The sequence below is a fragment of the Cervus canadensis genome, chromosome 18 (genome assembly GCF_019320065.1).
Source record: "Cervus canadensis isolate Bull #8, Minnesota chromosome 18, ASM1932006v1, whole genome shotgun sequence".
NCBI lineage: Eukaryota > Metazoa > Chordata > Mammalia > Artiodactyla > Cervidae > Cervus > Cervus canadensis.
Window position 1 is genome coordinate 43,436,423 of NC_057403.1, and position 27,620 is coordinate 43,464,042.

General features: G+C 40.9%; 1 protein-coding gene across 1 annotated transcript in view; it reads right to left on the reverse strand.

The window, feature by feature from the left end:
* The window catches only part of FTO (FTO alpha-ketoglutarate dependent dioxygenase), a 415,913-nt gene that overhangs the window by 304,826 nt on the left and 83,467 nt on the right, over positions 1 to 27,620 (reverse strand). The window contains exon 2 of the mRNA XM_043434805.1: positions 4,284 to 4,361. Within this exon, the coding sequence (XP_043290740.1) occupies positions 4,284 to 4,361 (78 nt within the window). The remainder of the gene's footprint in view (positions 1 to 4,283; positions 4,362 to 27,620) is intronic.

The window sequence follows — 27,620 nt, forward strand, 5'->3', positions numbered from 1 at the left end:
CTTTCGGGTAGAACCACCCCACAGTCAGTTGGAACGAGAGCGTTACAGGTTATGAGGGAGAAAAGGGATGGACACAGAGGTGTGGGATCATCGGGATAAAATCAAAGCAATCCCAGAATCACCAGGAGATACAGAAGGGCAGTGCTTAGTTAAACCGAGGACCCAGACAGTCTCAATCCCAGCCTTTGACACTTCATGCTTATGTCTTAAACAAAAGTTTTAAACCTCTCAGTGCCTCTGAGTTTCATCTCTAAAAAAAATAAAATTAAAAAATTTTTAACATTCATTTATTTGGTTACCAGATGTGGGATCTGGTTCCCTGACTAGGGATAGAACCCAGGTCCCCTGCACTGGAAGCATGGAGCCTTAGCCACTGGACCACCAGGGAAGGTCCTATAGTAGGGTTTTAAAACAACCTGCCTCAGAGAGGATTTAAATGAGCAAATACATGTAAAGCACCGAGAACACACTGACACACAGAAAGTAGCACCTGCCTGCTTGCTAAGTCACTTCAGTCGTCGACCCTTTTTGACCCTACATACTGTAGCCCGCCAGGCTCCTCTGTCCATGGGGATTCTCCAGGCAAAAATACTGGAATGGGTTGCCGTGCCCTCCTCCAGGGGATCTTCCAACCCAGGGATCAAACCCCTGTCTCCTGCATTGCAGGCAGATTCTTTACCGCTGAGCCACCAGAGAAGCCGACACAAAGAAAGCACAGAATGAATGAAAATAACAGGGAATGCTAAGAAGGGTGGCGCCGTCTCTGGATAAGAGGGACAGACTTCCTATCTGGAATCCAGAGGTTATTTGCAATGTAATTCAATTCCCCGTGCACTGCAGTAAACCAAAAGAGGTCCTCTGGCTCTTCTGCTTGGAGTTTGTTACTGTTCCTGTTTTCTTTCACTGGTTTTCTCCATAGTCTTAAACAGAAGAAACAAACAAACAAAAAATTTGTTTGAAGGAGTTGTGAATGTGAGCAAGGTATACTGGGAGGCAAACAGTATAGCAGAAAGAGTCTGGGTCTTCAGAGTCAGAAAAATCTGGGCTGGCTGCAGCTCTGTCTCTCAGATATGGAGCTTAGTCTGTCCTGATTTGCAAAAGAGGAAGTCAGTGTCTCTATCTCAAGCAATCGAAGCCTGAAGAAGAGGAGGTTGCTGAATCCATAATTGTGGAATGAATGCAAGAGGCTGCTGTGTGGATGAAATGTGACAAGCGTCCAGAAAACGTTGAGCACAGTCCCTGGCACGCCGGCAGGAAGGGTCAATAAACAGACCCAATTTGGAAACTGCAGAAAGTCTTGTTTTGATGACTAGCAGCTGGGTTGGCATTCCTGTGGCTAGGACCTGGGTAAGGGACTCAGTGTCAGAGCTGAACTTCCTATTCACTCGTGTCATTAAAAAGTATTTTCACTTCATCTTTTAAGAGAAGAGATTTACTGGACTAAGGTTTGGTTGAAACACTCCCTTATTACACGGTGCACTTAAGTGATTAGATATTGGTATCAGGTTTGTTGTGGGTCTTAGCAAGATAAAAGCAAAGCCTCGAGAGTTGTTCTGTTTGCCTTGGCGTCTCCTTTCCTGGTTCAGCGAATGTCTGGCTCAGAACACCTGTACTAACCTTGGTGTTTAATTCTTTTTGTACAACTTCTGCCACACAAAAGCTGAAGTGGGTCAGCGGCTGCTTTATAATGCTGTGTGTTATCGTGTACCAAAAAGTTCCTCTCTATGAAAATATTAGCAAGGATTTAAGAACTGATTACATTTGGAGGGTTTACCTGTTGTAAGGGTACTTTTTCGAATTATTTTTTTCCTGATTACCCAAGAACACATGATCATTTAGATAATTTGGAAAACTAGAAAAGCTCAAAAGAGAAAAGCCTACCAGTGTGGGGTATAACATTCCTATAAAAATCCTGTAGATTATTATAGATACCACCTCCCTGGGGAGACGTAAACAAAATTCAAATCACACCAAATATTATTATACGTCATGCTTTTTTTTAAATGAACTAGGGACTTCCCTGGTGGTTCAGTGGCTTTGTGCTCCTGATGGAGGGGACTCAGGTTTGATCCCTGATTAGGGAACTAGATCCCACATGCTGCAGCTAGGACCTGGCACAGCCAAATAATAAATAAATAATTACTAAAACAAATAAAGAATTAATGCCTACAGTAATTCATTCATCCATTCAAGCAAACTAATTAAATACCTACTAGGTGCCAGGCCCCGTATATACCGTAGTACAGAGGATGAGAGAGAGGCGCATGAAAATAAATCATCACAGTAACCTCAGATAATTAAAACACACATGAAGTACTACAGGTGCACAGAAGAGAGAGCAGAGACAAGCCTCTGGGCTACAGAGGTCTCAGGGACGGTGACACTGTAGGAGGAGACACGTGAACTGCTACCAACAGGCAACGCGGAAGTTCACCAAATAAGGGAGGGAGAGGATGTAACAGGAAGACCCGAAATGTAACACGCTGGGTGTGCGCTCAGCCGCTCCGTCATGTCCGACTCTTTGCGACCCCAGGGACCGGAGCCCGCCAGGCTCCTCTGTCCATGGGATTTTTCAGGCGAGAATACTGGAGTGGGTTGCCATTTCCTTCTCCAGGGGATTTTCCCGACCCAAGGATCGAACCCGAGTCTCCTGTGTCTCCTACAGGGCAGGTGGATTCTTAACCCACTGAGCCGTCAGAGGAGCCCCAGAGCTCTGAGAGGTGCTGCCAAAATTCAGCGTGGGGAAAAAGATAGAAGGTGGGGAAGACGAGGCTGGAAATGCAGGAGCCAGGCAATGGACAGCCAGGGATGTGAAGCAGGAAGCCGACAGGCTCAGGTTTTATGTTTTGGTTAAAAAAAAAAAAAGTGTTTACTTCAGCTTAAAGGATTAAGAAAAAGGGGCAAAGAGAAAAACTAGAACAATCCAAAAAAGGACTGATCAGGTGACAGATGGTAAAGTTCTAATAACAAGGGAGATGGCACATGATGTCCTGGAAGTGAGAATACCCCGGAAGTCAGGAGCCCTGGGATTCTGGATGGGTAAAGCTCCTTCGTTTCTCTCTTCTTTCCCTGGTTACTGAGAATCAATAATGTGACGACAAGCATACACTGGATGCTGCAGAAACCACGATGATGTGGCCCAATTCTTACACACCAAAAACTAACATCCTCAGAGGAAAGAAGGGGTGAAAGGGGGATATTTTTATTTCTCAGCTTGCCCTTCTCTCTTTCTTTGGTGTTAACAGGGCTCCAATTTCTCTTTGGGATAAACCCTCCATCTCTGACCTACCCTCCCTGCAGTTTGAGTGAGAATGGTCATACTCCAACCCTACTCCACAAGTGGGTGAGGGAATTAGGTCAGGCAGACAGAAGCATCTCAATACCCTGAACACAAGGATTGATTCGGGGAGGGAAACACGCCTCTAGCCAGGCCAACGAGCTCATACCTGGGAGAATCAGAACCAGGAAAGAAGACATTACCACCTTCTCCTGAGATCCTATGGGCTTAAGACCACACACCCCCAGGGCTGTCAGAGTCCTCTTATACCATCAGGGGAATGCCTATCTAGCATGAAGTCACCAGAGAAAAGCCAAACCAAGAAACAGGGAAAAAGAGTGATCCAACGACACCTTTCAAGAAACTGGATTCAGCCGTGTGCTTATCCTTGACATCTAAGTTGTCAGTCAATAAATTCCCTTTTTTGCCACAATAAGTTTGTTGCGATTTTGCCACTTGTAATTGAAAAAGTGCTGACTAATTCAGGGGAGAGACACAGAATCCTATAACTGCAATACAGTGTGAGGGGTACAATCAAGGTATTTATATGGTACAAGGAGCACAGAGATGAATGCAAGCAATTCTCTTTGTGGTAAGGTTTAAGTTAAAGAAACTTTCACAGAGGAGGTGATGTTTCAGTGAAGTCTTGAAGAATTAGTCATCTGGCAACAGGATAAGAGGCAAAAGAAGATTCTCTGCAGAAGAAACAGAAGCAGAGGGAAGGAAGCAGGGGGAAACATGGAACGTCTGGGGAAAAAAAGACAGTCCACTATTCTAAAGCACTAAGTTCACAGCAGAAAGACTGTGCAGGAACTTATATGTTCTGGGAGTGAATCAATGGATGACCAAATCAGACCTTTAACCTCTCATTTTATCTCTCTAGACCACAGTTGCTTCGTAGGTAAAATAAGGTAGATCAAGGGGAAAAAAAAAAAAATCAAGGGAAATTGACAAATGTTAAAAGACCTTACCTGAAATAAATAAATAAATAAATAAAAGACCTTACCTGCTGATAGAATTCATCGTCTTTGGGGGTCAGGTAGGGAAGCCACGTGTCTTCAAGCTCTTCAAGAAGCCTCAGTTTCTGTTTAAAAATAATAATGATTATAGGTGACTAAATTATAAAGAGATCCAAAATATAGGACAATGTCTTTTTTTTTTTTCACTTTTTGCATTGGGCATAGCCAATTAACAACAATGTGACAGTTTCAGGTGAACGGTGAAGGGACTCAGTCACTCATACACATGTATCCACTCTCCCCCAAAACCCCCTCCCACCCAGGCTGACAATGCCTTATTTTTCTAATAAGAGAATACCCTTCAAAAGTTAGCCAACTTAAATGTATAAACTTTAGAGGAAAAAGCTAGCCAAAAGTCATTTATAAAATGTATCAACTTAATTACCTGCATTTAAATTACATCGTATAAAATATTAACTTAGAAATAATTATTTTATTCACTCTCACATTTCAGGAAGCAATTTGCTTCACTCTTTAATATCAGGATCTTTTTCTTCATTGCTAGAGTCATCTTTTGAGTCATCTAATACAGTTTTCCAGAACAAACCTTCCTATCTGTAAAAACTGCTTGAGACAGCAGTTTGTAAATCCTTACTTTCACTGAAAATATCCAACTAAGCCACAAGGATCCAGGGTCAGGGTGTATGAATTATTTGTTCATCCTGTAAACATTTATTTGAGATCGTATTTGAGATCGTATCGTATTACTTTTTAGAAGTAATCTTTCATCTCTAGAATAATTACTAAACCTATGTTGAGCATCTTTGCCTCTTTTCTTCTCCAATTTGATAAATCTTTTCAAGCACCCACAACTAGCACTGCATGAGGCTATTTCAAAATACCGTGTCTTCCCCAAACAGTACCAGGCAGTTCAAACAAGGAAACTAAGAGAGGACCCCATATTATAACGTCCTTTATAAGGAATCAAATACATCTAAGATGACACCTTTCTTATGAGGGATTTTTTTCAAAGAATGTCTGACCTTACATTCAAGAATATATGATGTATGTGTATATGTGGCAGATAAATAGCATATACATATGTTTATTATATATGTATGTGTATTTATATATATGTATATGTATATGTATGTATGTGATGTTGGAGAAGACTCTTGAGAATCCCTTGGACTACATGGAGATCCAACCAGTCCATCATAAAGGAAATTAAAGGAAATCAGTCCTGAATATTCACTGGAAGAACTGATGCTGAAGGTGAAGCTCCAATACTCTGGCCACCTGATGCGAAGAACTGACTCATTTGAAAAGACCCTGATGCTGGGAAAGATCGAAGGCGGGAGGAGAAGGGGACGACAGAGGATGAGATGATTGGATGGCATCACCAACTTGATGGACATGAGTTTGAGCTCTGGGAGTTCGTGATGGACAGGGAAGCCTGGCGTGCTGCAGTCCATGGGGTCACAAAGAGCCAGGCACAACTGAGCAACTGAACTGAACTGAACTGATGTTTATTGATGCTTTTGGACTGTGGTGCTGGAGAAGACTCCTGAGAGTCAGTCCTTTGGAGAACAAGGAGATCAAGCCAGTCAGTCTCAAGGGAAATTAACCCTGAATATTCATTCGAAGGACTGATGCTGAAATGGAAACTCCAGTATTTTGATCATCTGAAGTGAACAGCTGACTCGTTGGAAAAGTCCCTGATGCTGGGAAAGATTGAGGGCAGAAGGAGAAGAGGGCATCAGAGGATGAGATGGCTGAAGGGCATCACCGATGCAACGAACATGAGCTTGGGCAAACTTCAGGAGATGGTGAGGAACAGAGAAGCCTGGTGTGCTGCACTCCACGAGGTCACAAAGAGCTGGACATGACTGGGTGACGGAACAACAACAACAATGTGTATATAGACACACAGACACGGAGAAATCATCTGGATGCTACAGAAACTCTCTGAGGGAGAGAAAAACAGAAAAGGCAGAAACAACTGAGTTTCAAATAAAACTGCAATGCAATGCATATTCAGGCTGTTATCAGCCACTGAGGCACAATTATAAGAATTAGAAGACGGTATACCTTACTCTGGGTTAATGTAGCCCTAAGCCCTAAAGCAGGACTTGGAGAACACAAACTAGACTTTAGCCTCAACCCACCCCAACGGGCACTGTCTTTACACAGTGAACAACCTGCTCAACCAGACAGAGGGGCCCTGAGAATCGTCTTCCCCCGTGTCTGCACAGCCTTCTCTCACTAACCCATCACAGAGTGCGTGTGTGCTAAGTCGCTTCAGTCGTATCCAACTCTTAGCAACCCCATGGACTGTACCCACCAGGCTCCTCTGTCCATGGGATTCTCCAGACAAGAATGGAGTGGGCTGCCATGCCCTTCTCCAGGGGATCTTCCCGACCCAGGGATTGAACCCACATCCCCTGTGGCTCCTGCACTGCAGGCAGATTCCTTACTGTTGAGCCACCGGGGAAGCCCCAACCCATCACAGAGTAGTCCAGAGCAAACACCCCACTGGGCAGAACTCAAGTTATTTCCAGATCTTTTGTATAATTATCCAAAGTGAATAAAGAGAGGGGGAAAAAAAAAGAGGGAACAGAAAAATAGCAACCACTTGACCTAAAAGAGACAAAACAGTAAATTTACTCTTATGCAAAATTCTAGCCCGTCTATCTAATTAAACTTTCTGCTTTATCTAATGCTAATCTAAAAGGACTTTTTCATTTGTGATAATAAGACTGGCTTACCAATTAAAATGGGATTTCTCTGTCCATGGGATTTCCCAGGCAAGAATATGGAGTGGGTTACCATTTCCTTCTCCAGGAGATCTTCCTGACCCAGGGATTGAACCCGGGTCTCCCACATTGTAGGCAGACACTTTACCGTCTGAGCCACCAGGGACAGAGGCACCTGGTGCGCTACAGTCCATGGGGTCACAAAGAGTCGGACACGACTGAACGACTTCACTTCACTCACCAGTTAAAATGGGGCTTCCCTGATGGCTCAGTGGTAAAGAATAGGCCTGCTAACACAGGAGACGAAGGTTCGACCCTTGGCCTGGGACAATCCCTGGAGAAGGAAATGGCAACTCACTCCAGTATTCTCATCTGGGAAATCCCACGGACAGAGGAACGTGGTGGGCTACACTCCAGGGGGTCACAAAGAGTCAAGAAACACCTTAGCAAGTAAATGACAACCACCACCAGTTAAGCTGTGAAGAGTCTTCCTTTATGAAAGACCTATAATACAAACACAAAAACACTGGTTTAGATAGATCACCGGTTAAGAGGTTTATCTGTTTTCTACATTAGCCGTTATTTGAGACACAGAAAGAACTAATGACATTTCCATGCCTATGCTTGTACATTTATGAACTCCATCACAAACTTAATCAAAACCTATACCTCAATTTTCACTTCAAGCTGCATTTTCCTATGAATCTTTTACCAGTCCTTTCTACAGACAGAACATTTAAATGCCCCCCAAAAAAGTTTTAACATTTAAAAAATATTTAAAAGCCTTGAATGATGGAAACGCACATGATATCCCAGACCTTGAGATGGCTCCACCTTACAAATACCACCTTAAAATCTCTTCAGGAGAACCCAAAAAGCTAATCTGTATACAAGAAGGAACACAAGGATACAGATTCTTATTGGGAATTACATATTCCACCTTGACCAGATTAAACAGCAAGAGACCTGGCCCAAAGAAGAACAAGCACCCCTGGAGGATGAAATTCTGTTTATAATTACTGTTTACACTTGTTGATACTTCAGCTGAATTATTATAAAAACAATCACTTCTCAGCTCAGTTGAGGTCCACTGTGTCAGACAGACATAAGACATTATAACCTGGAAGGCTGTATTGAGAGGATAAAATTCTTTTTTATATAAAGATAGAAGTCTGTATCTGTTCATCTCAAATTCTGTCCCTCCCCCTCCCTTTCCTTCTGGCAACCATAAGTTTCTTTCCTACGACTGTGAGTCTATTCAGTTCTACTTGTAAATCAGTTCACTTAGGTAATTTTTTTAAGATTCCATGTCTAAGTCATATGATGTGATATTTGTCTTTCTCTGCCTGACTTACTTCACTTAGTATTATAATTTCTAGGTCCATCCATGTTGCTGCAAATGGCATTATTTCATTCATTTAATGGTTCAGCAATATTCCATTGTATATATATACCACATCTTCTTTATGCATTCCTCTGTGGATGGACACTTCGGTTGCTTTCATGTCTTGGCTACTATAAATAGTGCTGCTATGAACACTGGGGTGCACGTGTCCAAAAGGATAAAATTCTACAAGAATATTCCTATCATAGAGCAAGCAGAATATAAGTGGTCTTCCTCCACTAGGAATTTTAACACTGTGAGCACTGTTATATCTCTATGACAGGAGAGAACACGGTCGAGAAACCATTCAACTTAAGGCCACATAGATGAAATCTGCTCTATACATCAACATTCACAACCTGTAATTCTACTGATTAACTAATGAGATCAATTATAAATAGCACCATTTATCAACTTAAAAAGAAGTTTTGGACATATTGCCTTGGTGAACTCAATCAGGAATGATTATTAAACTGAGTTATGAACATCACACATTTCTTAAAAATTAACATTGCTTTAAGAAAAGGCAAAGTCACTTTAGGCAGAACAATGGAGAAACAAGCGTTCTCATACTCAGGAATGCAAAATAGCATAATCTCAATGCACAGCAACAGACAATTCCTATAAAAATTCAAATCTATTCCCTTTGACCCCCAAAATCCTACTTCTAAAGATTTTTTTATGGGTACCATGTTCAGAAGAATGTATGTACACCAGATTACAATTTGCAGAACAGAAACTTGGAAACATACTAAAAACCACTTAACTGTATACTTTGAAAGGTTGAATTTTATGGTGTGTGAATTAACTAAAAAAAAAAAAAAAGAAGATTAGAAACAATGCCAGTGTATGTCCATAGAGGATGGCTAAATAAATGGTGGTACATCCACACAATGAATACAACACAACAGTCAACAAGAATGAGGCTCCCTTTAGTGAAATTAAGAGCTTGCCAGGATACCTTAGGAAGTAAAAGGCAAGGGCCAAACCATCTGCTTGTATTTGTATAAAGAAACATAAAGGATATGTGACAAACGATTTAAGTGGTTCTCTCTCTGGGACAAGGGCTTCCTGGTTGGGTGGCTCAGTGGTAAAGAATCCACCTGCAATGCAGGAGATGTGCAGGAGATGTGAGTTCGATCCCTGGATTGGGAAGATCCCCAGGAGGAGAAAATGGCAACCCACTCCAGTATTCCTCCCTGGAGAATGCCATGGACAGAGGAGCCTGGCGGGCTCCAGCCCACGGGGCCGCAGAGTCACACATGACTGAGTGACTGAGCGAGCACGCACACGTGCTCTCAGGGACAGAGGTGGAGAAGAACAACTAGAAGGGACCAGGGATAGAGCGAGACAACACGGAAGATTTCTTTCTGTATTGTTTTGATTTCTGAACTCTGCAAACATATTGCCTATTCAACATATTTCCAATTATCAATGCAAGTATTTGTTGTTGTCATTCAGCCCCTAAGGGGTGTCTTTGCGACCTCATGGACTGCAGTACGCCAGGCTTCCCTGCCCCACACTATCTCCACTATCACTTGGAGTCTGCTCAAGTATATTACCAATTAGTTCTTCACGTGGAATTCAGTATAAAGACGAAGACAACGTGATTTGGGGCTTTATTTTAGAAAGTGCAGATATTTGTGATGCATGATAAAGGATTTCAGAGGGAGACTCGCACAGTAGAGTGAAGAGGGAAAAGAAAAACAGCTCTGACAACTTCTTTGTGTCAACTGTCAAGCAGTTGGTAAACAGACACAATATTCAAATGCACTCTTGAGTGGAGGCAGAAGCGGCTCCGGTCTGACTGTCAGATCTGGCGAACGGCTGCTCCTCGGCCTGAGATACAGATAAATACACACAGCTGGGCCCTGCAGCACAAAGCTCTGCTCACAGGCGTCTCTGCGGTCACCCTAGTGCTAAATGCATCAAGCAGCTCACAGATGTCACATAGACAGCCAGGGGGAGAGCAAAGCTGGCTCTAGCACCTGCAGGAGGAGCAGGTCAAGACCCTCCCAAGAGGGCTACACCCATCTACCTCCACAGCTCCTGCAAGGAAGGGATAGCTAGATGCGGGCCTTAGGTAAATCATGTATGCGTCTGTGCTCAGTCGCGTCTGACTGTTTGTGACCCTATGGACTGTAACCCACCACGCTCCTCTGTCCACGGGACTTCCCAGGCAAGAATCCTGGAGTGGGTTGACAGTTCTTACTCAAGGGGATCTTCCCAACCTGGGGATCAAACTCTCATCTCCTGTGTCGCTTGCATTGGCAGGCGGGTTCTTTACCACAGCGTCACCTGGGAAGCCCATATCACAACTCAAAACCATAAAGGCTGGATGTCAAAAACGTTATCCCTAGTAAGATTCTGACTCACTCTGAAAAACTAACTTGTATCTGAGTTTCCATATCGTATCAAATAGGCATACAGTTTGCGAATCTGACAGTAATTACATAGAAAGATTAACTAGATCATGACTCTTAATGGGAAGGTCTATCTCACCTATAAATGAAGCGTATTCTCCCACTGCTATCTCTTTGGCTTCATCAGATTATGCAAACAGTTTTTCTTCATCTTATACATTTTTCATTTTCCACATAATTTTTACACTAGGAATCATTTTGTCAGGTTCAGTAAAAAATAAACTTTATCTGAGTTTTCAAGATACAATCACAAATAAAAGTTTATGAAAATTCAATATAAAAATAATCACCTAATCTTCTGAGGGTCTCAAATAATAAGTGGGAAAACTGACAGAGTGCTTCGGCAGAATGTGCGTGAGAAAGGAGAGCCTCCCTGAGGAAGACTCTTCAAAACTAATACCAGAAAGACGACTGAGAAGTAGCTGAGCCAAAAGAAGTATAAATAAATATTTCATGTATCCATGTGACATGTTTGTTTTAAAAAGAAAAAGTATCTCACCAAAGAGCGTTCAAGGGACTTCCCTGGAGGTCCAGTGGTTAAGACTCCAAGCTCCCAATGCAGGGGACACAGGTTCAATCCATGGTCAGGGAACTAGTTCCCGCATGCACCATGGTGAAGCCAACAGCAGAATTTGCATCCTGACTCTATCACTTCCTACATGTAGTACCATACCTGAATCAACTTCTCCAAACCTCACTTTACGTATCTATTAAAAAACCCTGTTTCACAGGGTGTGGTGAAGATTAAATAAAATTAATCATATATTAGTGCCTTTTAGAAATTATAAACTATGCAGATATTAGGCAAATAGTATTCAAGTGCAGGAAGGGTCCACAACAAAACTGGAGCATCTAAGCAGCCTGTTAGTTCTAAGACCAGTACTACAAGCCTACACGTGTGATTTGGGACTAGTTTCTCATCTCCCTGTGACATATAAATGAAGCGGTACATATAGAGATCTAAGAATGTCGCCAAGCACATAAAAAACCCTCCATACACTTTGGCGACCACTAGCTACCATCTTTTACCCATTTCTGAAAAGGACAATTTCATTTATTATTGTGAATTATCTACAAGCAACTATGTGTATAACCCATCAAATGCCATAGATCAATGCCACATAAGAAATTCAGATACTTATTTTCCTGGACAAACTACAGCAGAACTGTCTAAAAACACTCCACGAAACTTTATATATACAAAATGCCTCATTTAACTACACTGGTGATAAAAATAAGAACTGCTCTGAAATTTTAGAACAGATGAAAAAACAAAGCCTCATCCAGAGACACAAAGTGACTGGCAAGAAATTACACTACTGGTCACAACTCATAATCTCATTTCCTAAGTACAAAGGTCATTTCCACTACACTATACCACACCAGCTAAGATAAGAGAAATCTGGTCTTTCAAGAAATGTTCGATTTTTCACTATTACAGTAAAAAATACATATATAAATGCAAACACCTTAAACAATTTTAACTAAAATCAATACTACTTTTAAAATTTAAAAGAAATCCTACTTCAAACATTTAAAACCAATGCTTATAATCACTACTGTTGCACTCTCAAGTCCTCACTGCTTTGGTAGTTCTACGATGCTTTTAAGAATTTTGTTTTTTAGTCATTTCTTGTCCAGTTTCTAATAACAGGAGCCTATGCTGTAGTAAACTAAAAATCTAGCCACAATTAAAAAAAAACAAACATAAACCCCAAAGCAGGACAAATTCTCAGGAAGATTCTGCCTCAACAGTTGTACCAAGTTAGCCCTGGACTGCCGTTCTGTTCCTTTATAAACAACTTAAAAGCAAGACGGAAAGGATCAAACTAGTCAAAAACTATTATGCATGGAAAGGAAGACAACACTACAAGGCAAGGTAATATGACTGATAAAGAAGATAAAAATCCATCAATTGGAACTGTCCCCAAAATGGAACAGATGACAGAATTATTATAGTAGACAAGTACCTTAAAAATAGCAATGTAACTGCAGATCATAAATTCAAGAAGTTGGGAAAAGATTGAACATGGTTAACGGACAAAAAGAAATCAAGCTTCCAACTGTCCTGCAAAAATGAAAAAAATACTTTTCCGGACAAACAAATGCTGAGGGAATTCATCTTCACTAGATCTGCCTTATAAGAAATGCTGAAAGGAATTCAGTAAGCTGTACGGAAAGAACACTAAGTAACACAAAAATATACAACACACTGATAACATATGCAGTAAAATCCAAAATTCCAATACTGAAATATGGTGATGTGCTAATCACTTATCTCTAGTATAAAAGTGTGTTAACCACTTATCTCTCTTTAGTTCTTCTTCACTTTCTGCCGGACGGTGGTGTCATCTGCATATCTGAGTTTATTGATATTTCTCCTGGAAATCTTGATGTCAGTTTGTGCTTCATCCAACCTGGCATTTCACATGATGTACTCTGCATAGAAGTTAAATACGGAGGGTGACAATATACAGCCGTGACGCATTACTTTCCCAGTTAGGAACCAGTCTGTTGCTCCATGTCCCTTTCTAACTGTTGCTTACTGACCTGCACACAGATTTCTCAGGAGGCAGGTAAGGTGGTCTGGTATTCCCATCTCTTTCAGAATTTTCCACAGTTTGCTGTGATCTACACAGTCAAAGGCGTTGGCATAATCAATACAGCAGAAATAGATGATTTTCTGGCATTGTTTTGCTTTTTCAATGATCCAACGGATGTTGGCAATTTGATCTCTGGTTCCTCTGCCTTTTCTAAATCCAGCCTGAACATCTGGAAGTTTATAGTTCATGTACTGTTGAAGTCTGACTTAGAGAATTTTGAGCACTACTTTGCTAGCGTGTGAAATGAGCGCAATTGTGTGGTAGCTTGAACATTCTTTGGCATTGCCTTTCTTTGGGATCAGAATGAAAACTGACCTTTTCCAGTCCTGTGCCATGGCTGAGTTTTCCAAATTTGCTGGCATATTGAGTACAGCACTTTCACAGCATCGTCTTTTAGGATTTGAAATAACTCAACTGGAATTCCATCACCTCCACTAGCTTTGTTCGTAATGATGCTTCCAAAGGCCCATTTGACTTTGCATTCCAGGATGTCTGGCTCTGGGTGAGTGATCACACCATCGTGGTTATCTGGGTCATGAAGCTCTTTTTTGTAAAGTTCTTCTGGGTATTCTTGCCACCTCTTCTTAATATCTTTTGCTTCTGTTAGGGCCATACAATTTCTGTCCTTTATTGTGCCCATCTTTGCATGAAATGTTCCCTTGGGAAGAAGAACTAAAGAGCCTCTTGATGAAAGTGAAAAAGGAGAGTGAAAAAGCTGGCTTAAAACTCAACAGTCAAAAAACAAAGATCATGGCACCTGGTCCCATCAATTCATGGCAAACAGATGGGAAAACAATGGAAACAGAGACAGACTTAATTTTTCTGGGCTCTAAAATCATTACAGATGGTGACTGCAACCATGAAATTAAAAGATGCTTGCTCCTTGGAAGAAAAGCTATGACCAACCTAGACAGCATATTAAAAAGCAGAGACATTACTTTGCTGACAAAGGTCCACCTAGTCAAAGCTATGGTTTTTCCAGTAGTCAGGTATGTATGTGAGAATTGGACTATAAAGAAAGTTGAGTTCTGAAGAATTGATGCTTTTGAACTGTGGTGTTAGAGAAAACTCTTGAGAGTCTCTTGGTCTTCAAGGAGATCAAACTAAGCAATCCTAAAGGAAATCAGTCCTGAATGTTCATTGGAAAAACTGATGCTGAAGCTGAAACTCCAATACTTTGGCCACCTCATGTGAAGAACTGACTCATTGGAAAAGACCCCGATGCTGGGAAAGATTGAAGATGCGAGGAGAAGGAGAGGACAGAGGATGAGATGGTTGGATGGCATCACCAACTCAATGGACATGAGTTTGAGCAAGCTCCAGGAGTTGTTGATGGATAGGGAAGCCTGGCGTGCTGCAGTCCATGGGGTTGCAAAGAGTTGGACACAACTGAGTGACTGAACTAAACTGAACTGAACCACTTATCTCTAGTATAAAGGTGTGCTAACCACTTATCTCTAGTATAAAGGTGTGCTAAACACTTATCTCTAGTATAAAGACTGAAACAGTTTAGTAAAAATATTTTTTAAACTATAGCTACAATTTATTAATGAATACACAATACATAGAAGATAAAAGGGGAGGAATTAAAGGATGAATAAAAGGAATAAAAGAATAAAATGCAACTTACCAGCATAAGATACATTGTTACATTTATAAGATGTTTTCTGTAAACCTCATGTTAACCATAAAGTCAAACATTATAGCCTATACACAAACATAAAGAGAGGGAATCCAAACATACCACTACAGAAAATCATCAGTTCATAAAGAAAGTAAGAGAGGAAGAAAAGAACACGGGAATTACAAAACAACCAGAAAACAATTTAAAAGATGGTATTAGTAAATCTGTTCCTATTAATAATCACTCTAAATGTAAATGGATTAAATTCTCTAAACAAAAGACACAGAATGACTGAATGGATTAAAAAAAATACACAACTTTAAGCTGTCTAGAAAGGATTCACTTAAGATTTAAGAACATACACAGACTCAAAGTAATGGGATGGAAAAAGATACTCCATGTAAGTGGAATCCCAAAGAGAGCACGTGTTCTATACTTAAGATGAAACAGACTTCAACTCAAAAGATAAAAGGTCACTGTACAATGATAGAGGGATCAGTTCATCAAGAGGGTATAATAATCATGAATATATACACACCCAACACTGGAACACCTAAATATAGTTATCCCTCAGGATCCATGGGACACTGGTTCTAGAATCTGCCTCAGAAAACAAAATCAGAGTATGCCCAAGTCCAGGAGTTGACTCTTTGTACACATGGGATCCACATCCATGGCTTAAACCAACCACAGATCACAAACTCAGTACACAATCCATGCTTGGTTGAAAATGTGGACTCAAGTCTTTCTTTAAATAAGGAAAATTCTCAACTCTTGGTTCTTCAGATTTTGCTTCTCCATCATGACTTTCTTTCTCTTTTTCTGGACTCTTTTTTAGACTTGGTTGGAATCTCTCCATCTATTCTCCAAGTCTCCTGACTGCTTTCTCTTTTTTTCAATCTTTTATCTCTGTATGATATATTCTAAGTGAACTCCTCAGTTCAGTTCAGTTCAGTTCAGTTCAGTCACTCAGTCGTGTCCGACTCCTTGTGACCCCATGAATTGCAGCATGCCAGGCCTCCCTGTCTATCACCAACTCCCAGAGTTTACTCAAACTCATGTCCATTGAGTTGGTGATGCCATCCAGCCATCTCATCCTCTGTCGTCCCCTTCTCCTCCTGCCCCCAATCCCTCCCAGCATCAGGGTCTTTTCCAATGAGTCAACTCTTTGCATGAGGTGGCCAAAGTATTGGAGTTTCAGCTTCAGCATCAGTACTTCCAATGAACACCCAGGACTGATTTCCTTTAGGATGGACTGGTTGGATCTCCTTGCAGTCCAAGGGACTCTCAAGGGTCTTCTCCAACACCACAGTTCAAAAGCACTCCTCAGTACTCTCTTCCAATTCATCAGTTCTCTTTCCAGCTATGTCTGGGCTAAAGTTAATCCTGTCTGTTAAGTTTATTACATCTATGACTATACTTTTCATTTTCTAAATCTGTACCTGGTTCTTTTTTATGTAAAGTTGCTCCTGTTCCATTTTTGGATATTTGGGGGCATTTTTAGATCTCCATCAGTATGATGCCTTTCCTTATTCTTTTGAATTTCTTGAACATGATTATTTCAGTCTTTCACTGACTTTTCTATAAAATTAATCTCATCTGAAATGAATTTTTATTCACATTGTTTATTCTATTTGTGCTTTCCTTAAGTATTTCAGTATTTTGTTTTGAAGACTAATTTTGAGTGGGTGGCTTTTTGTCTTTCCTTTTTTCCTCCCTCCTCTCGCTTTCCACATGCGCTCACCTTTCCCTCCATAATGGTTCAGCAGTTCCCTCCACAAGGATCCTATACCACCAGTCCAGGACTAAGCCTCACACAGTGGTAATTTGGAGCATGACATTCTCTCCGCCGTCACTAGAAAATCAGTCTGATTCAATTTCTACTCTTAAAGGTTTAGTGATCTTCTCCTGCCGTCAAAACCCATAGCTCCATAGAGCTATGTTCCTGACAAGGCAATCTTTTTTCTGTCTTCTTTTGTGAAAGGTATAACTTCACCTCCACCCTTGGCTTCACACAGTAAGCCTAGTTCTGGTCCCATCTCAAGTGGTAAACCTTGGTCCCTGTGATCCATAGGACCTAAACTCACTTTTTGTTTCCATACCAGAAGCTCTTGCAGGGCCATAGTTTCAATCCAGCCTATCCCTTTCTGTTTTGCTCTCTTTCTGGCCAACAACAACATCTTCTCTGTAAGCCCAGCTATGACTCTTTTATTACTTTCTTTTCTTTTAACGTGTTATCTGTCATTGACATGTGTTTGGAACAGAAGGCAAACACAAACTGTGAGCTTAACTGTAGCATACAACACGAAGGCACAGATGATTTCTTTATGATAAAAATCCTTAGTAGGAGATTCACTAGGTCAAAAGGCTCTTTTAAAGCCTGTTGATTCAGATTGTGAAACTGCCCTCCAGAAAAATGATATCTATTTCAACCCATCAATAGACAGTAACCATTTCTTCATATACTCAAATACCAGTTATTATCAAACTTTTACATCTTAAGCTAGTTGACAAATGAAAAAACAAGTTCATACTAATCTATATTTCTTTGATTGTTATTCAGGTGGAGTAACTTTTCATGTTAATTGCCATTTGCAGTAGCTCTTCTGTGAATCTCTTGCTCATGTCTTTTCTCTATTTTTTTCCTTTGCTGTTCTATATCTAAGAATCTATACTTTGTGTCCATATAAAGACAATGAATCTGGGTCTTATGCAAGTTGATAAGTTAGAATTCATTTCTCCTTTGTTCTTTTATGATATGCACCTTTCTAACAAATTACTTAGTTACTAATGGAGTTCACCTCTCTTGCATCAAGCTATAAAGCTACATTTTCCAGCACTTTTTAAATATCCTCCCTAAGATAGCTCTTTTCCCTACATGTCATACTTTCTCAAGTACTCCACAAAGTTAGCATTCCTTGACCTCATAAATTATCTTCTGGGGAAATTTTTTTTAAATAAGCAAAATGACATGTACAAAATATATACTGTAGCTCTTTAGATAATAATTTGAATAGCAAGACCTGTTTACCTCACCAACTTAATCTTAAGTTCCCACCCATGATCATTAATTTTAAGAATGTAGTCCAAGTTTTAAAAGAGAAGAAAGTTTCCTGAAGAGAAAAATTTCTATGGTAAAAAGCAGCTAAACAGGATCTAAAAAGAAATAAAAGTCAAGTAACTTCCCTGGTGGTCCAGTGGCTAAGACTCTGTGCTTCCAATGCAGGGGTCCTGGGTTCTATCCCTGGTCAGGGAATTAGACCCTGTATGTCACAACTAAGAAATCTGCATGCTGCAACCAAGATCAAAGATCCCATGTGTCACAAGTAAGACCCCGTGAAGTCAAATAAGTAAAAATAAAGAAAAGAAAGAGGAAAAAAATAAAGTGAAAAAATAAGCTGAGGAATGTACCGAAAGTTTGAGGGAAGCGCAGTTTACACATGTGAAGGATATAATATTAATATCAAAGTAATAAATGTCTTTAGTAAAACGTTGGGTTCTTCGTTCAGGGATGATAACTCAGAAGTCTAATGTCTTTTGACTTCCTTTGGAGTAGCTGCCTTATAATTTCCTTGAGCCACTTCCAAGTATTCTACTGAAAACAGAGATAATCACTTACCCAAGATTCTTCTCCACAGTCAAAATACTGCCTTTAATTTTGTAAGTGAATACAAGAGCAAGGGCAATACCCTTACAAACCATGAGAGAGATAACAGATTAATTAAAACTCTTTCATGGCCACTGTACCTACATTCTAGCTCCAAAGACCTAATAATGGACTGCTTACATTTTCAAGCGGAAAAAAACATTCCTCTTGGCCACACTTGTTTGTATGAAAAAAGCAAATTCTCTCAATCATGGTTCAATCTTCAGGGAACTTTCTACCTGGAAATTTGATGCCTGAGTCGTCTACTCCAAGGTCAGAGCACGGAGCTCTGCGAGATGTCACCTTGTGTCTTGCCCAGCTTAGCATTGGTCTGATCAAACTAAGCACTTTCCCGCAAGCAGTCCAAATGTAAATAATTACACTCGAGACCAGTAGGATTTCTGACTTCTTTGTCATTTTGCAAAGCTTTAACCATTACACCATGATCAAACAACCTGCCATGGGAAAGCAGAATGTACATGGTGTTGCAGTAAAAACATCAGGAAGTGACCTCAGTGACTGTCCATTTAATTATTTTTAGCTCTCCACTGTCCCTCTCTGCAGTTTCCACAGCAAGTGCTGCATAATCAAACATTAAACACTTCCCCTTGTGTAGCCACAACTGAATTATGCAAGACATGATATATAACTTCAACAACAACAACAATAGAAATCCCTCAGCTGCTGACACAGCCATAGCAACTAATAGTTTCTGCCTAGCAGTGATGAAAAGTTTAAAGGAAATAAAACTGCCTAAAAGAATAAGTTATTTAATAACTATTTTAGAGGTCTATAATACAAAGTAGATGTTTCTTTTTGTTTTCATTTATCCATTCCCAGGATTCCAGAAAGTCAATACACACTCTTCATTATCAAAATTTCTTGATAGAGGTATTGAGCAAAACCCTATAACTTCACCAGCACACATTTAATTTTATTTCAATATGTGCATTTTATGTTCACAAGTTTCCTTTTCCAATTATATCACGCGTGAAAAATTACCACTGCCGGCTTGTCTTGATAAAAAGTAAATAATAATTCTAATAAAGTTATTCTTCTTCTGCAAATATGCTAAGGCTTGCAACCTAACCTAACCATCACATGTGTTAATTTCATTGTGCTGTAAAATATAAAACTTCAACCTGAGATACAATAAGCAGAGGAATGGGATTCCCTGGCAGCTCAGAGGTGAAGAACACGCCTGCCAATGCAGGAGACATGGGTTCGATCCCTGGGTCAGGAAGATTCCCTGGAGAAGGAAATTGAAACCCACTCCCATGTTCTTCTCTGGGAAATCCCACAGACAGAGGAGCCTGGTGGGCTACAGTCCATGGGGTCGCACCGAGTTAGACATGACTCGGTAACTAAACAACAAAGTAGGGGACTAGTCTTTCTACTCACTTCTTCAGACTTTAACTTCAGACACACAGATATTAAGTATCTTCTAAACACAAGGTAAAATGAAAGGGGGCACAGCCTAAAATGATTGTTAAAAACATAGACTCTAGGCCTTATTGGGTCAAATCTCACCCCCCCCCCCAATCCATTAATAGCTGTGTGATCTTGAGTAAGTTACTTAACCTCTCTATGCCTCAGTTGCTCCATCTATAAAACAGACATAATAACCATGCCTACCTCAAAGGTGTTATGAAAATTAAATTAAGTGGGTTATTATTTGTAAAGAAACAAACATGCGTGCAATTCCTTTTACAAAACAAACATTATATAAGAGTTTGATACATTTTATTTAATTATACATGTTAATAAAAGTTTAAAAATGGACCAACAATGTTGCCTGTCCTCAAGGTCCCATTCCTTTCTGTCTGCCTCGGTGTAATGTGCCAATCATCACAGTTCCATTTTACATCATCAAGCAACCTCTTTCTCTTCCCATGTCTCTTCTCTTCATCATTTGCACTTATATTATCTCAGGCTTTAAAAAATAAAACAAACTGCCATCTTAAGAAAGTGTTAATTAAGTAGCTAATTAATTTATTAAACCCTTTCTTGGCTTTTCCTACTTCCCACTCCGGCTACCATCCCAATGCATTCTTTCTTTCTACATCTTTCAAGAGGTTCTACCAACCTCATGAAAAACCATTTGAGATAAAAGACACGAGCTCTCACTGTCTTGTTTTGCCCTAACCCCCATTTTGACCTGGCTTCTATCACTGTCATTCTACTAAAGGGATTCTTCCCAAGATCAGTGACCAACGTCATTTGCTGAAACGCAGCATCATCCTCTCGGTCGTTTGTGAAGCACTGGGCATAGTGAGGTACCTGCATCCCTTTCTCAAAATCCTCTCTTCCACTGGTTTCCATAACATCCGTCGCTTTTATTCCTATACCCTCTGCTCCCTCCTTCTCAGTCCCTGCTTCAGGTCTTTGTTCCTCTGTCCTGAACAGCAGACATTCCCTACCCTTCTTCTTCTTCTTCTCCCTTGATAAAACATTCTTCCTTTAGGCAATCTCATCTAACAGTCAAATCCGTATCTCTAACCCAAAGTGAAAGTGTTAGTCACTCAGTCATGTCTGACTCTCCGTGACCCCATGGATCACTGTGACCTGCCAGGTTCCTCTGTCCACGGGAATCCCCAGGCAAGAACACTGGAGTGGGCTGCCATGCCCTTCTCCGAGGATCTTCCCGACCCAGGGATGGAACCTGGGTCTCCAGCACTGTGGGCAGATTCTTCACCATCTGAGCCACCAGGAAGCTCTCTCTAACCCGAATCTACACCTCGACTTCTCCAGAATATTACAACAGGCAGGTCCCCACTAACACCCTGTTTTCCTTTCCTAACTTCCTGGAGTCCGTTTCTCCTGTTTCTCATCTTAACGTCAGCACCAGTCAGACTGAAAATGTTGGAGTTCTGTTTCCCTGCTGCTTCTCACTTCACTCATGGTGTAACAGGCACTTGTACCTATGCTAACTCTTAATCATTACAAAAATCTAATGAGGGTGAAGCAGGTACCATTTCCCCCATTTTAAAGAAGTGAAAACCAAGACTTGGATAAAATACCTGGTTCAAGATCTCAAAGCTAGTAAAAGTCAAAGAAGGAGTTTGAATTCACATGTTTTATCTTAAACCCAAGCTGCAAGATACACTACACTGGGGATATTTAAACTTACGGATGCACATCCTAACCATCGCCTCTACTGAGAGCCAGGGCGCAAGGAGAGAGTAGGGATCATGACGGATCTATCAAGGACAGATGTTCCTGCCATCATGGATCCCAACCCATGGTACAAGTATCCGACTATTAAACAAGCAAACTATAATCAAAGGCAGGAAGTCCTACGATACAGAAAGCAAAGACTGTAGCACCTAACAAATAAGATAGGATACGGAGCTCCAGGGGAAGGCTTTCCAGGAGTAACATCTGAGCAGAGAACCGAAACACTAGTCGGTGTTAGCCAAGCAAAGAGAAAGGTGGTCAAAAGTGTCCCAGAGATAAGGGCTATTACCAAAAAAAAAAACAAAAAATAATAACAAGCACTGGCATGAGTGCAGAGCAACTGAAACTCCTGTATGCTGTTGGTGGGAATGTAAAACAGTGCAGGTTGTGACAGGAAACAGTTTGGCCACTTCTCAAAAAATTAAAAATTCAATAACTATATTATCTAGTAATTGCATTTCTGGGTATACACCCAGAAGAATTGAAACCTGGGTCTCAAAGGCATATTTGTACACTCATCTTCAGAGCAGCAATATTCACAACAGCCAGAAGATGGAAGAAACCCACGTGTCCATCAACAGATGCTGCTGCTTAGTTGCTCGGTTGTGTGTGACTCTTTGTGACCCCATGGACTGTAGCCCATCAGGCTCCTCTGTCCACGGAATTCTCCAGGCAAGAATACTGGAGTGGGTTGCCATGCCCTCCTCCAAGGGATCTTCCCAACCCAGGGATCGAACCCAGGTCTCCCGCACTGCAGGCAGATTCTCTGACTGAGCCACCAGGAAAGCCCAAGAATATTGGAATGGGTAGCCTATCCCTTCTCCAGGGGATCTTCCCAACCCAGGAATAGAACTGGGGTCTCCTACACTGCAGGCGAATTTACCAGCTTTACCAGCTGAGCTACCAGGGAAGCCCAACAGATGAATGGATAAACAAAATGTAGTATATTCATACAACAGAATCTTACGTATCCTTAAAAAAGATAGGAAGTTTTGATACTTACTATAATATGAATGAACAGCGTGTGTGAAGGTCAGAAAGAAGGAAAAAAAGAACATGGAGAATCTGAAGAAATCAAAAAGTTCAGGAAGGCTGGAGGGGGGAAACAAAAACACACATTTGCAGTTGACATGATTTCTAAACTAGATATGATCTTAAGCATCTGAGGCCAAATACTATCCTCCAAATAGAGCAATCATGTATGAGTTTTTGGCATCAGGGAGTCAGACCAGAAAAAAAATTGTTAGCAATTGCCTAATCAGAAATGAGGGTCTTCTTGAGCTTCAAAGTTAGGAAACTTTCATAAAATTCCAAGAGTGCTATAAAGTTTTTCTAGGCTGAGCGTACAGAGGTATCCTACATGAAGTCTAAACCACAAAGAGTCTTAGGGCTTCATCACAGCTCTCTGAAAAGATAAGTAGTACTTGTTGCTTTTGGAGAACAACCTAGCTCAGGAGGGGAGAAAAAAATGCTTCTGCCTGTGTTCTCTGAACAGTTTGTCAATCTTGAGCTTATGTTACAGATCATTACAGCTCTGCCTGCGAGTAGAATTATACACAGGGTTATGCCAATGGTTCCATTTTCAGGGTATCTCTCTCATCCATAAAATTTAATTCAGGCAAAAAGCTGGCACACGAAGTCCTGGCTCAGAGAACACCTTTATTTATATATTATGTAAATTAGCATATACCTGTTCATTTATTTGTATGTATGTGAATAAGCACACACACACAAAACACAGGTAATAGTGAATAATTTTAGAAGTGCACAGCTCTAACAGATTTTAAGACGCTTTCATCACAGTGATATATTATAGCTTTTAAAATGTACTGCAGTCTTAGACTAAAATATTTCCAAAATGAAATGTGGCATGTAATTAATTTATTCAAGCACCTGGTTCTTATTACCGTTACTGACTAGGAAAATACAATGTGTTTGCACACTGACTGAGCACGCACAGTGGATGTACAAGTAAGAGACACGTGTCCAGGCTCTCCCTACTCCTCAGGAGGGACCCACCCCGATGAGACTGAAGAGGCATCTAGTACCAAGTATTCTTCAGGACGCCAGGGAAATGGAGACAGAGGTTGAGCGTGTATAAGGTCAGTTTTACACCAAAAGCCACCTGATGGGAAGAGCCAACTCATTAGAGAAGACCCTGATGCTGGGAAAGACTGAAGGCAGGACTGAAGGCAGAGGACGGGATGGTCGGATGGCATCACCAACTCAATGGACATGAGTTTGAGGAAGCTCTGGGAGATGGTGAAGGACAGGGAAGCCTGGCGTGCAGCAGTCCATGGGGTTGCAAAGAGGTGGACATCACTGAGCACATAAAGAACACCAACAAGAGATGGAGAGGAGGTCAAGAGTAAAGAAAGAGCAAAAATGAAAGAGAAAGAATTTACAAACTTTAGTTAAGGTTTAAATGTGAAGAAGACCCATTAGACTATAATTCCCTCAACTAAGGAAACTATAGCTGATTCCCAGTTCAACGCACATACAGTATAAATGTTGGCAGAACATTACTTGATGGGAAGGAAACATGGCCCACTTTGCTTCTTCTTGATCTTCACACCAGTCCTGCTATTCTTAACAAAAGCATGGCATTTCCAAATACCCATGTTTCCCAGGTGGCGCTAATGGTAAAGAACCCGCCTGCCAATGCAGGGGACTAAGAGCTGCAGGTTTGATCCCTGGGCTGTCAGGAACCCCTGGAGGAGGGCATGGCGACCCACTCCAGTATTCCTGCCTGGAGAATCCCATGGACAGAGGAGTTTGGCGGGCCACAGTCCATGGGATTGCAAAGAGTTGGACAGGACTGAAGCAACTTAGCACACATGCATGCTAAGGGAAGCAAGCAGACTCGAGTGGGACAGGGCGCAAAGTGACCAGTTCTAGAATTACCCAATCACGTAGCATCAGCATAACACATTTCTGGATTTGCTCTATCATAAACCAGCAACAGTGAATATTTCAATGTCCCTGACTGGTCTGAACCTTTACCACTCAGCTATGGAGTCTAGACTCAATTGTCTTCTCTCTGACATTATATTTTTTGGCTTGACTGAACTACAATTTCGCTTGACTCACCTAGTCTGCTAGGGACACAGTAAGTAGTCTAAGATGAAAGATGTTTATATGATTAGTTAATATACCAGACTTACAGACGAACTAAAAGACAAGGAGAAAGAAAAATTCAAAAGCTTGGAAAAAATGTTCCCCTGCCATCATAACATTAATCTCATCCATTCTTGTCAATATCATTCCCCTCTCTGTTCAATGTTAGGTCTCAAATTTAACCTGCTGAAATGAACAATCTGCTGATGAGTCAGCCTGAAATGGACAATCAGGTTTATGTGAAGTCTAACACAAAAGAAAATTAATTTTATTTTTAAAATTCTACTTGTTCAATTTTCCTTGGGCCACATGTACATGCATAGTTAATGTTTAATGTCAGATGAACCCTTAGTTTCCTTATCTGTAAAATGTGTGAAAGTAGATGACCTCCCTCTGGACTTACATCCAGGGTGATTTTAAGTCCACCAGAATCAAAATTAGCTAGCAAACACTGGTTGCATTTTCCATTAAGAGGAATTCCTCGTCTTGCTCTGCCTCTTCCAACATTAGAGCCGTGTTCACTTTTCCCCTTTGATCTGTAGGTGTCGGTGGGAATTTCAAGCTCTTCCACAAAGCCTTGCAGGTTGGAAAGGCAAGGCTGCTGCCCTGGAAACTGAAGGTGGGTGCTTTTCATGAGGATGATGTTTCTAAAGAATCAGCGCACAAGTTACACTCCACCTCTCTGCCGTCTTATGTTCCAACAATGTTAGGCCAGGAAGAACTGGCTTTGAGTTAATGGTTTCAGAGTACGAGCTATTAGCATTTCAGTTTGCTTTTATGTTTGCCCCCTCCATTTCTGACTGTTACCTATTAAAACTTCACAGTAACAGAGGCTACCCAAGTGGATCACTGAATTCGCAGCAGTCAAAAAGAATCCAGAAGAATAAATCAGACATTCCAAATGCATAACCGATGTTTGTGTTTATAAGAGGGCACATTATCTCATAAACTAGATTTGAGATAATCTCTTCTGAATCCTATTTCCTTCAAGTGCCAGAGCTGAATTTTCTGATTTTATTTTCATTATGCTCTGATCTGCCAAAGGATACACAGTGTGAGTTGCCATTTTGCCTTGAATCCAGGCTGTCAAAAATGCCTGGACCCGCAGACCCATAGCCGTGTACCACCCTGAGTGACACACACGGCTCACCTTCTCCTCTCCTAGGACTCCCCACACTTCAAAAACGGTTGTTTTCTCACTTATGGCCAATAATCCCATAATCCGACAAATACATTTTAAAGAATGTTCATGAAAAGAGAATGTGTGTGTATGTGTGTGTGTCAACTTTCTCAGGCAACTCTCCAAGACCACTGAACAATTTCTCTATGGCAAAATACATTCCAAATCCACCCACTTCTCTCCATTTCCACTGCTATGCCCTTGGGACAGGCTTGTCCCACCATCACCTCTCACTGACCACATTCCAACAGCCTCCTCCTGGTCTTCCTCAGGTTCCCTGCCTATCAGAGTAACCTCTTTAAAAAAGCAGAGCAGATCAGATCATTCCCTTGATTAAAATTTTCTACCTTCCTAATGAGCTCCAAGGCTTCCCCAGTAACTCAGCAATAAAGAATCCTGCCTGCAATGCAGGAGATGCAGGTTCAGTTCCTGGGTCAGGAAGATCCCCTGGAGGTGAAAATGGCAACCCACTCCAGTATTCTTTTCTGGAAAATCCCATGGACAGAGGAACTTGGCAAGCCAAAAACCAAAGGGTCACAAGAGTTGGACATGACTGAGTGTCTACACACACACACACACACACACACACACACACACACAATGGGCTCCCAGCTCCCAGTGCACAGAGAATAAAATTCAAACTCCTTATCTCAAGTCAGCCCCTACTTATGTTTTCAACCTACTACAAGCCTCCCCTCATCGCTATTCACCCGTCATCGGTCTTCCTTCTGTTCTTCAAACACTCTTCCTCCCCAGCTTTGCAAACCTGTCTCTTTCTCATCAGTCTCTTTCCAAACCAGCCCGTTCCTCGCCAGCCTATCAAGAACAGCCTCCTCACGCCAGGCACTATCACATATTCTGTTTATTTGTGCTTATTTTCTGCCTGTCTCTCCCAGCAGACTGTAAGCTCTATGAAAGAAGAGATCAAGTCTATCTTCCCTTCTTCTTTCATATAGGACACATCTTCCTCAACTTATGACGAGAGAACAGCCTGATAAAGTCATCCTAAGTTGAAAACATGTCAAAAATAGATTTAATATACCTAACCTACCAAATATCATGGCTCAGCCCACCTTAAATGTGCTCAGGCAACACAGTAGCCTACAGTTGGGCAAAATCATCTAACATAAAGTGTGTTTCATAATAAAGTGCTGAATATCACATAATTTATTGAATTAAAAAACCTAAATTGAACCATTGTTAAGTAGGGGACCATCTGTAATTATTTTCTGTCTATTTTGGGCAAAGCTAGATTATTAGAATGTAGTAAAACAACAAGGCAAATATCCCTTTCTTTATCCTTTGCCAGCCTGCCCTGTTCATCACTGTATCCCCGTACAAGGTGGCTATTCAACAAATATTTACTGAATGAACGAAACATTATACAGTGATGTGATCCTCAAGTTTTAGTGCTGTACTTTAATACTCCTTTTAAAAATATTTTCATTAAACCAATCAAGTTATTAATAAATGA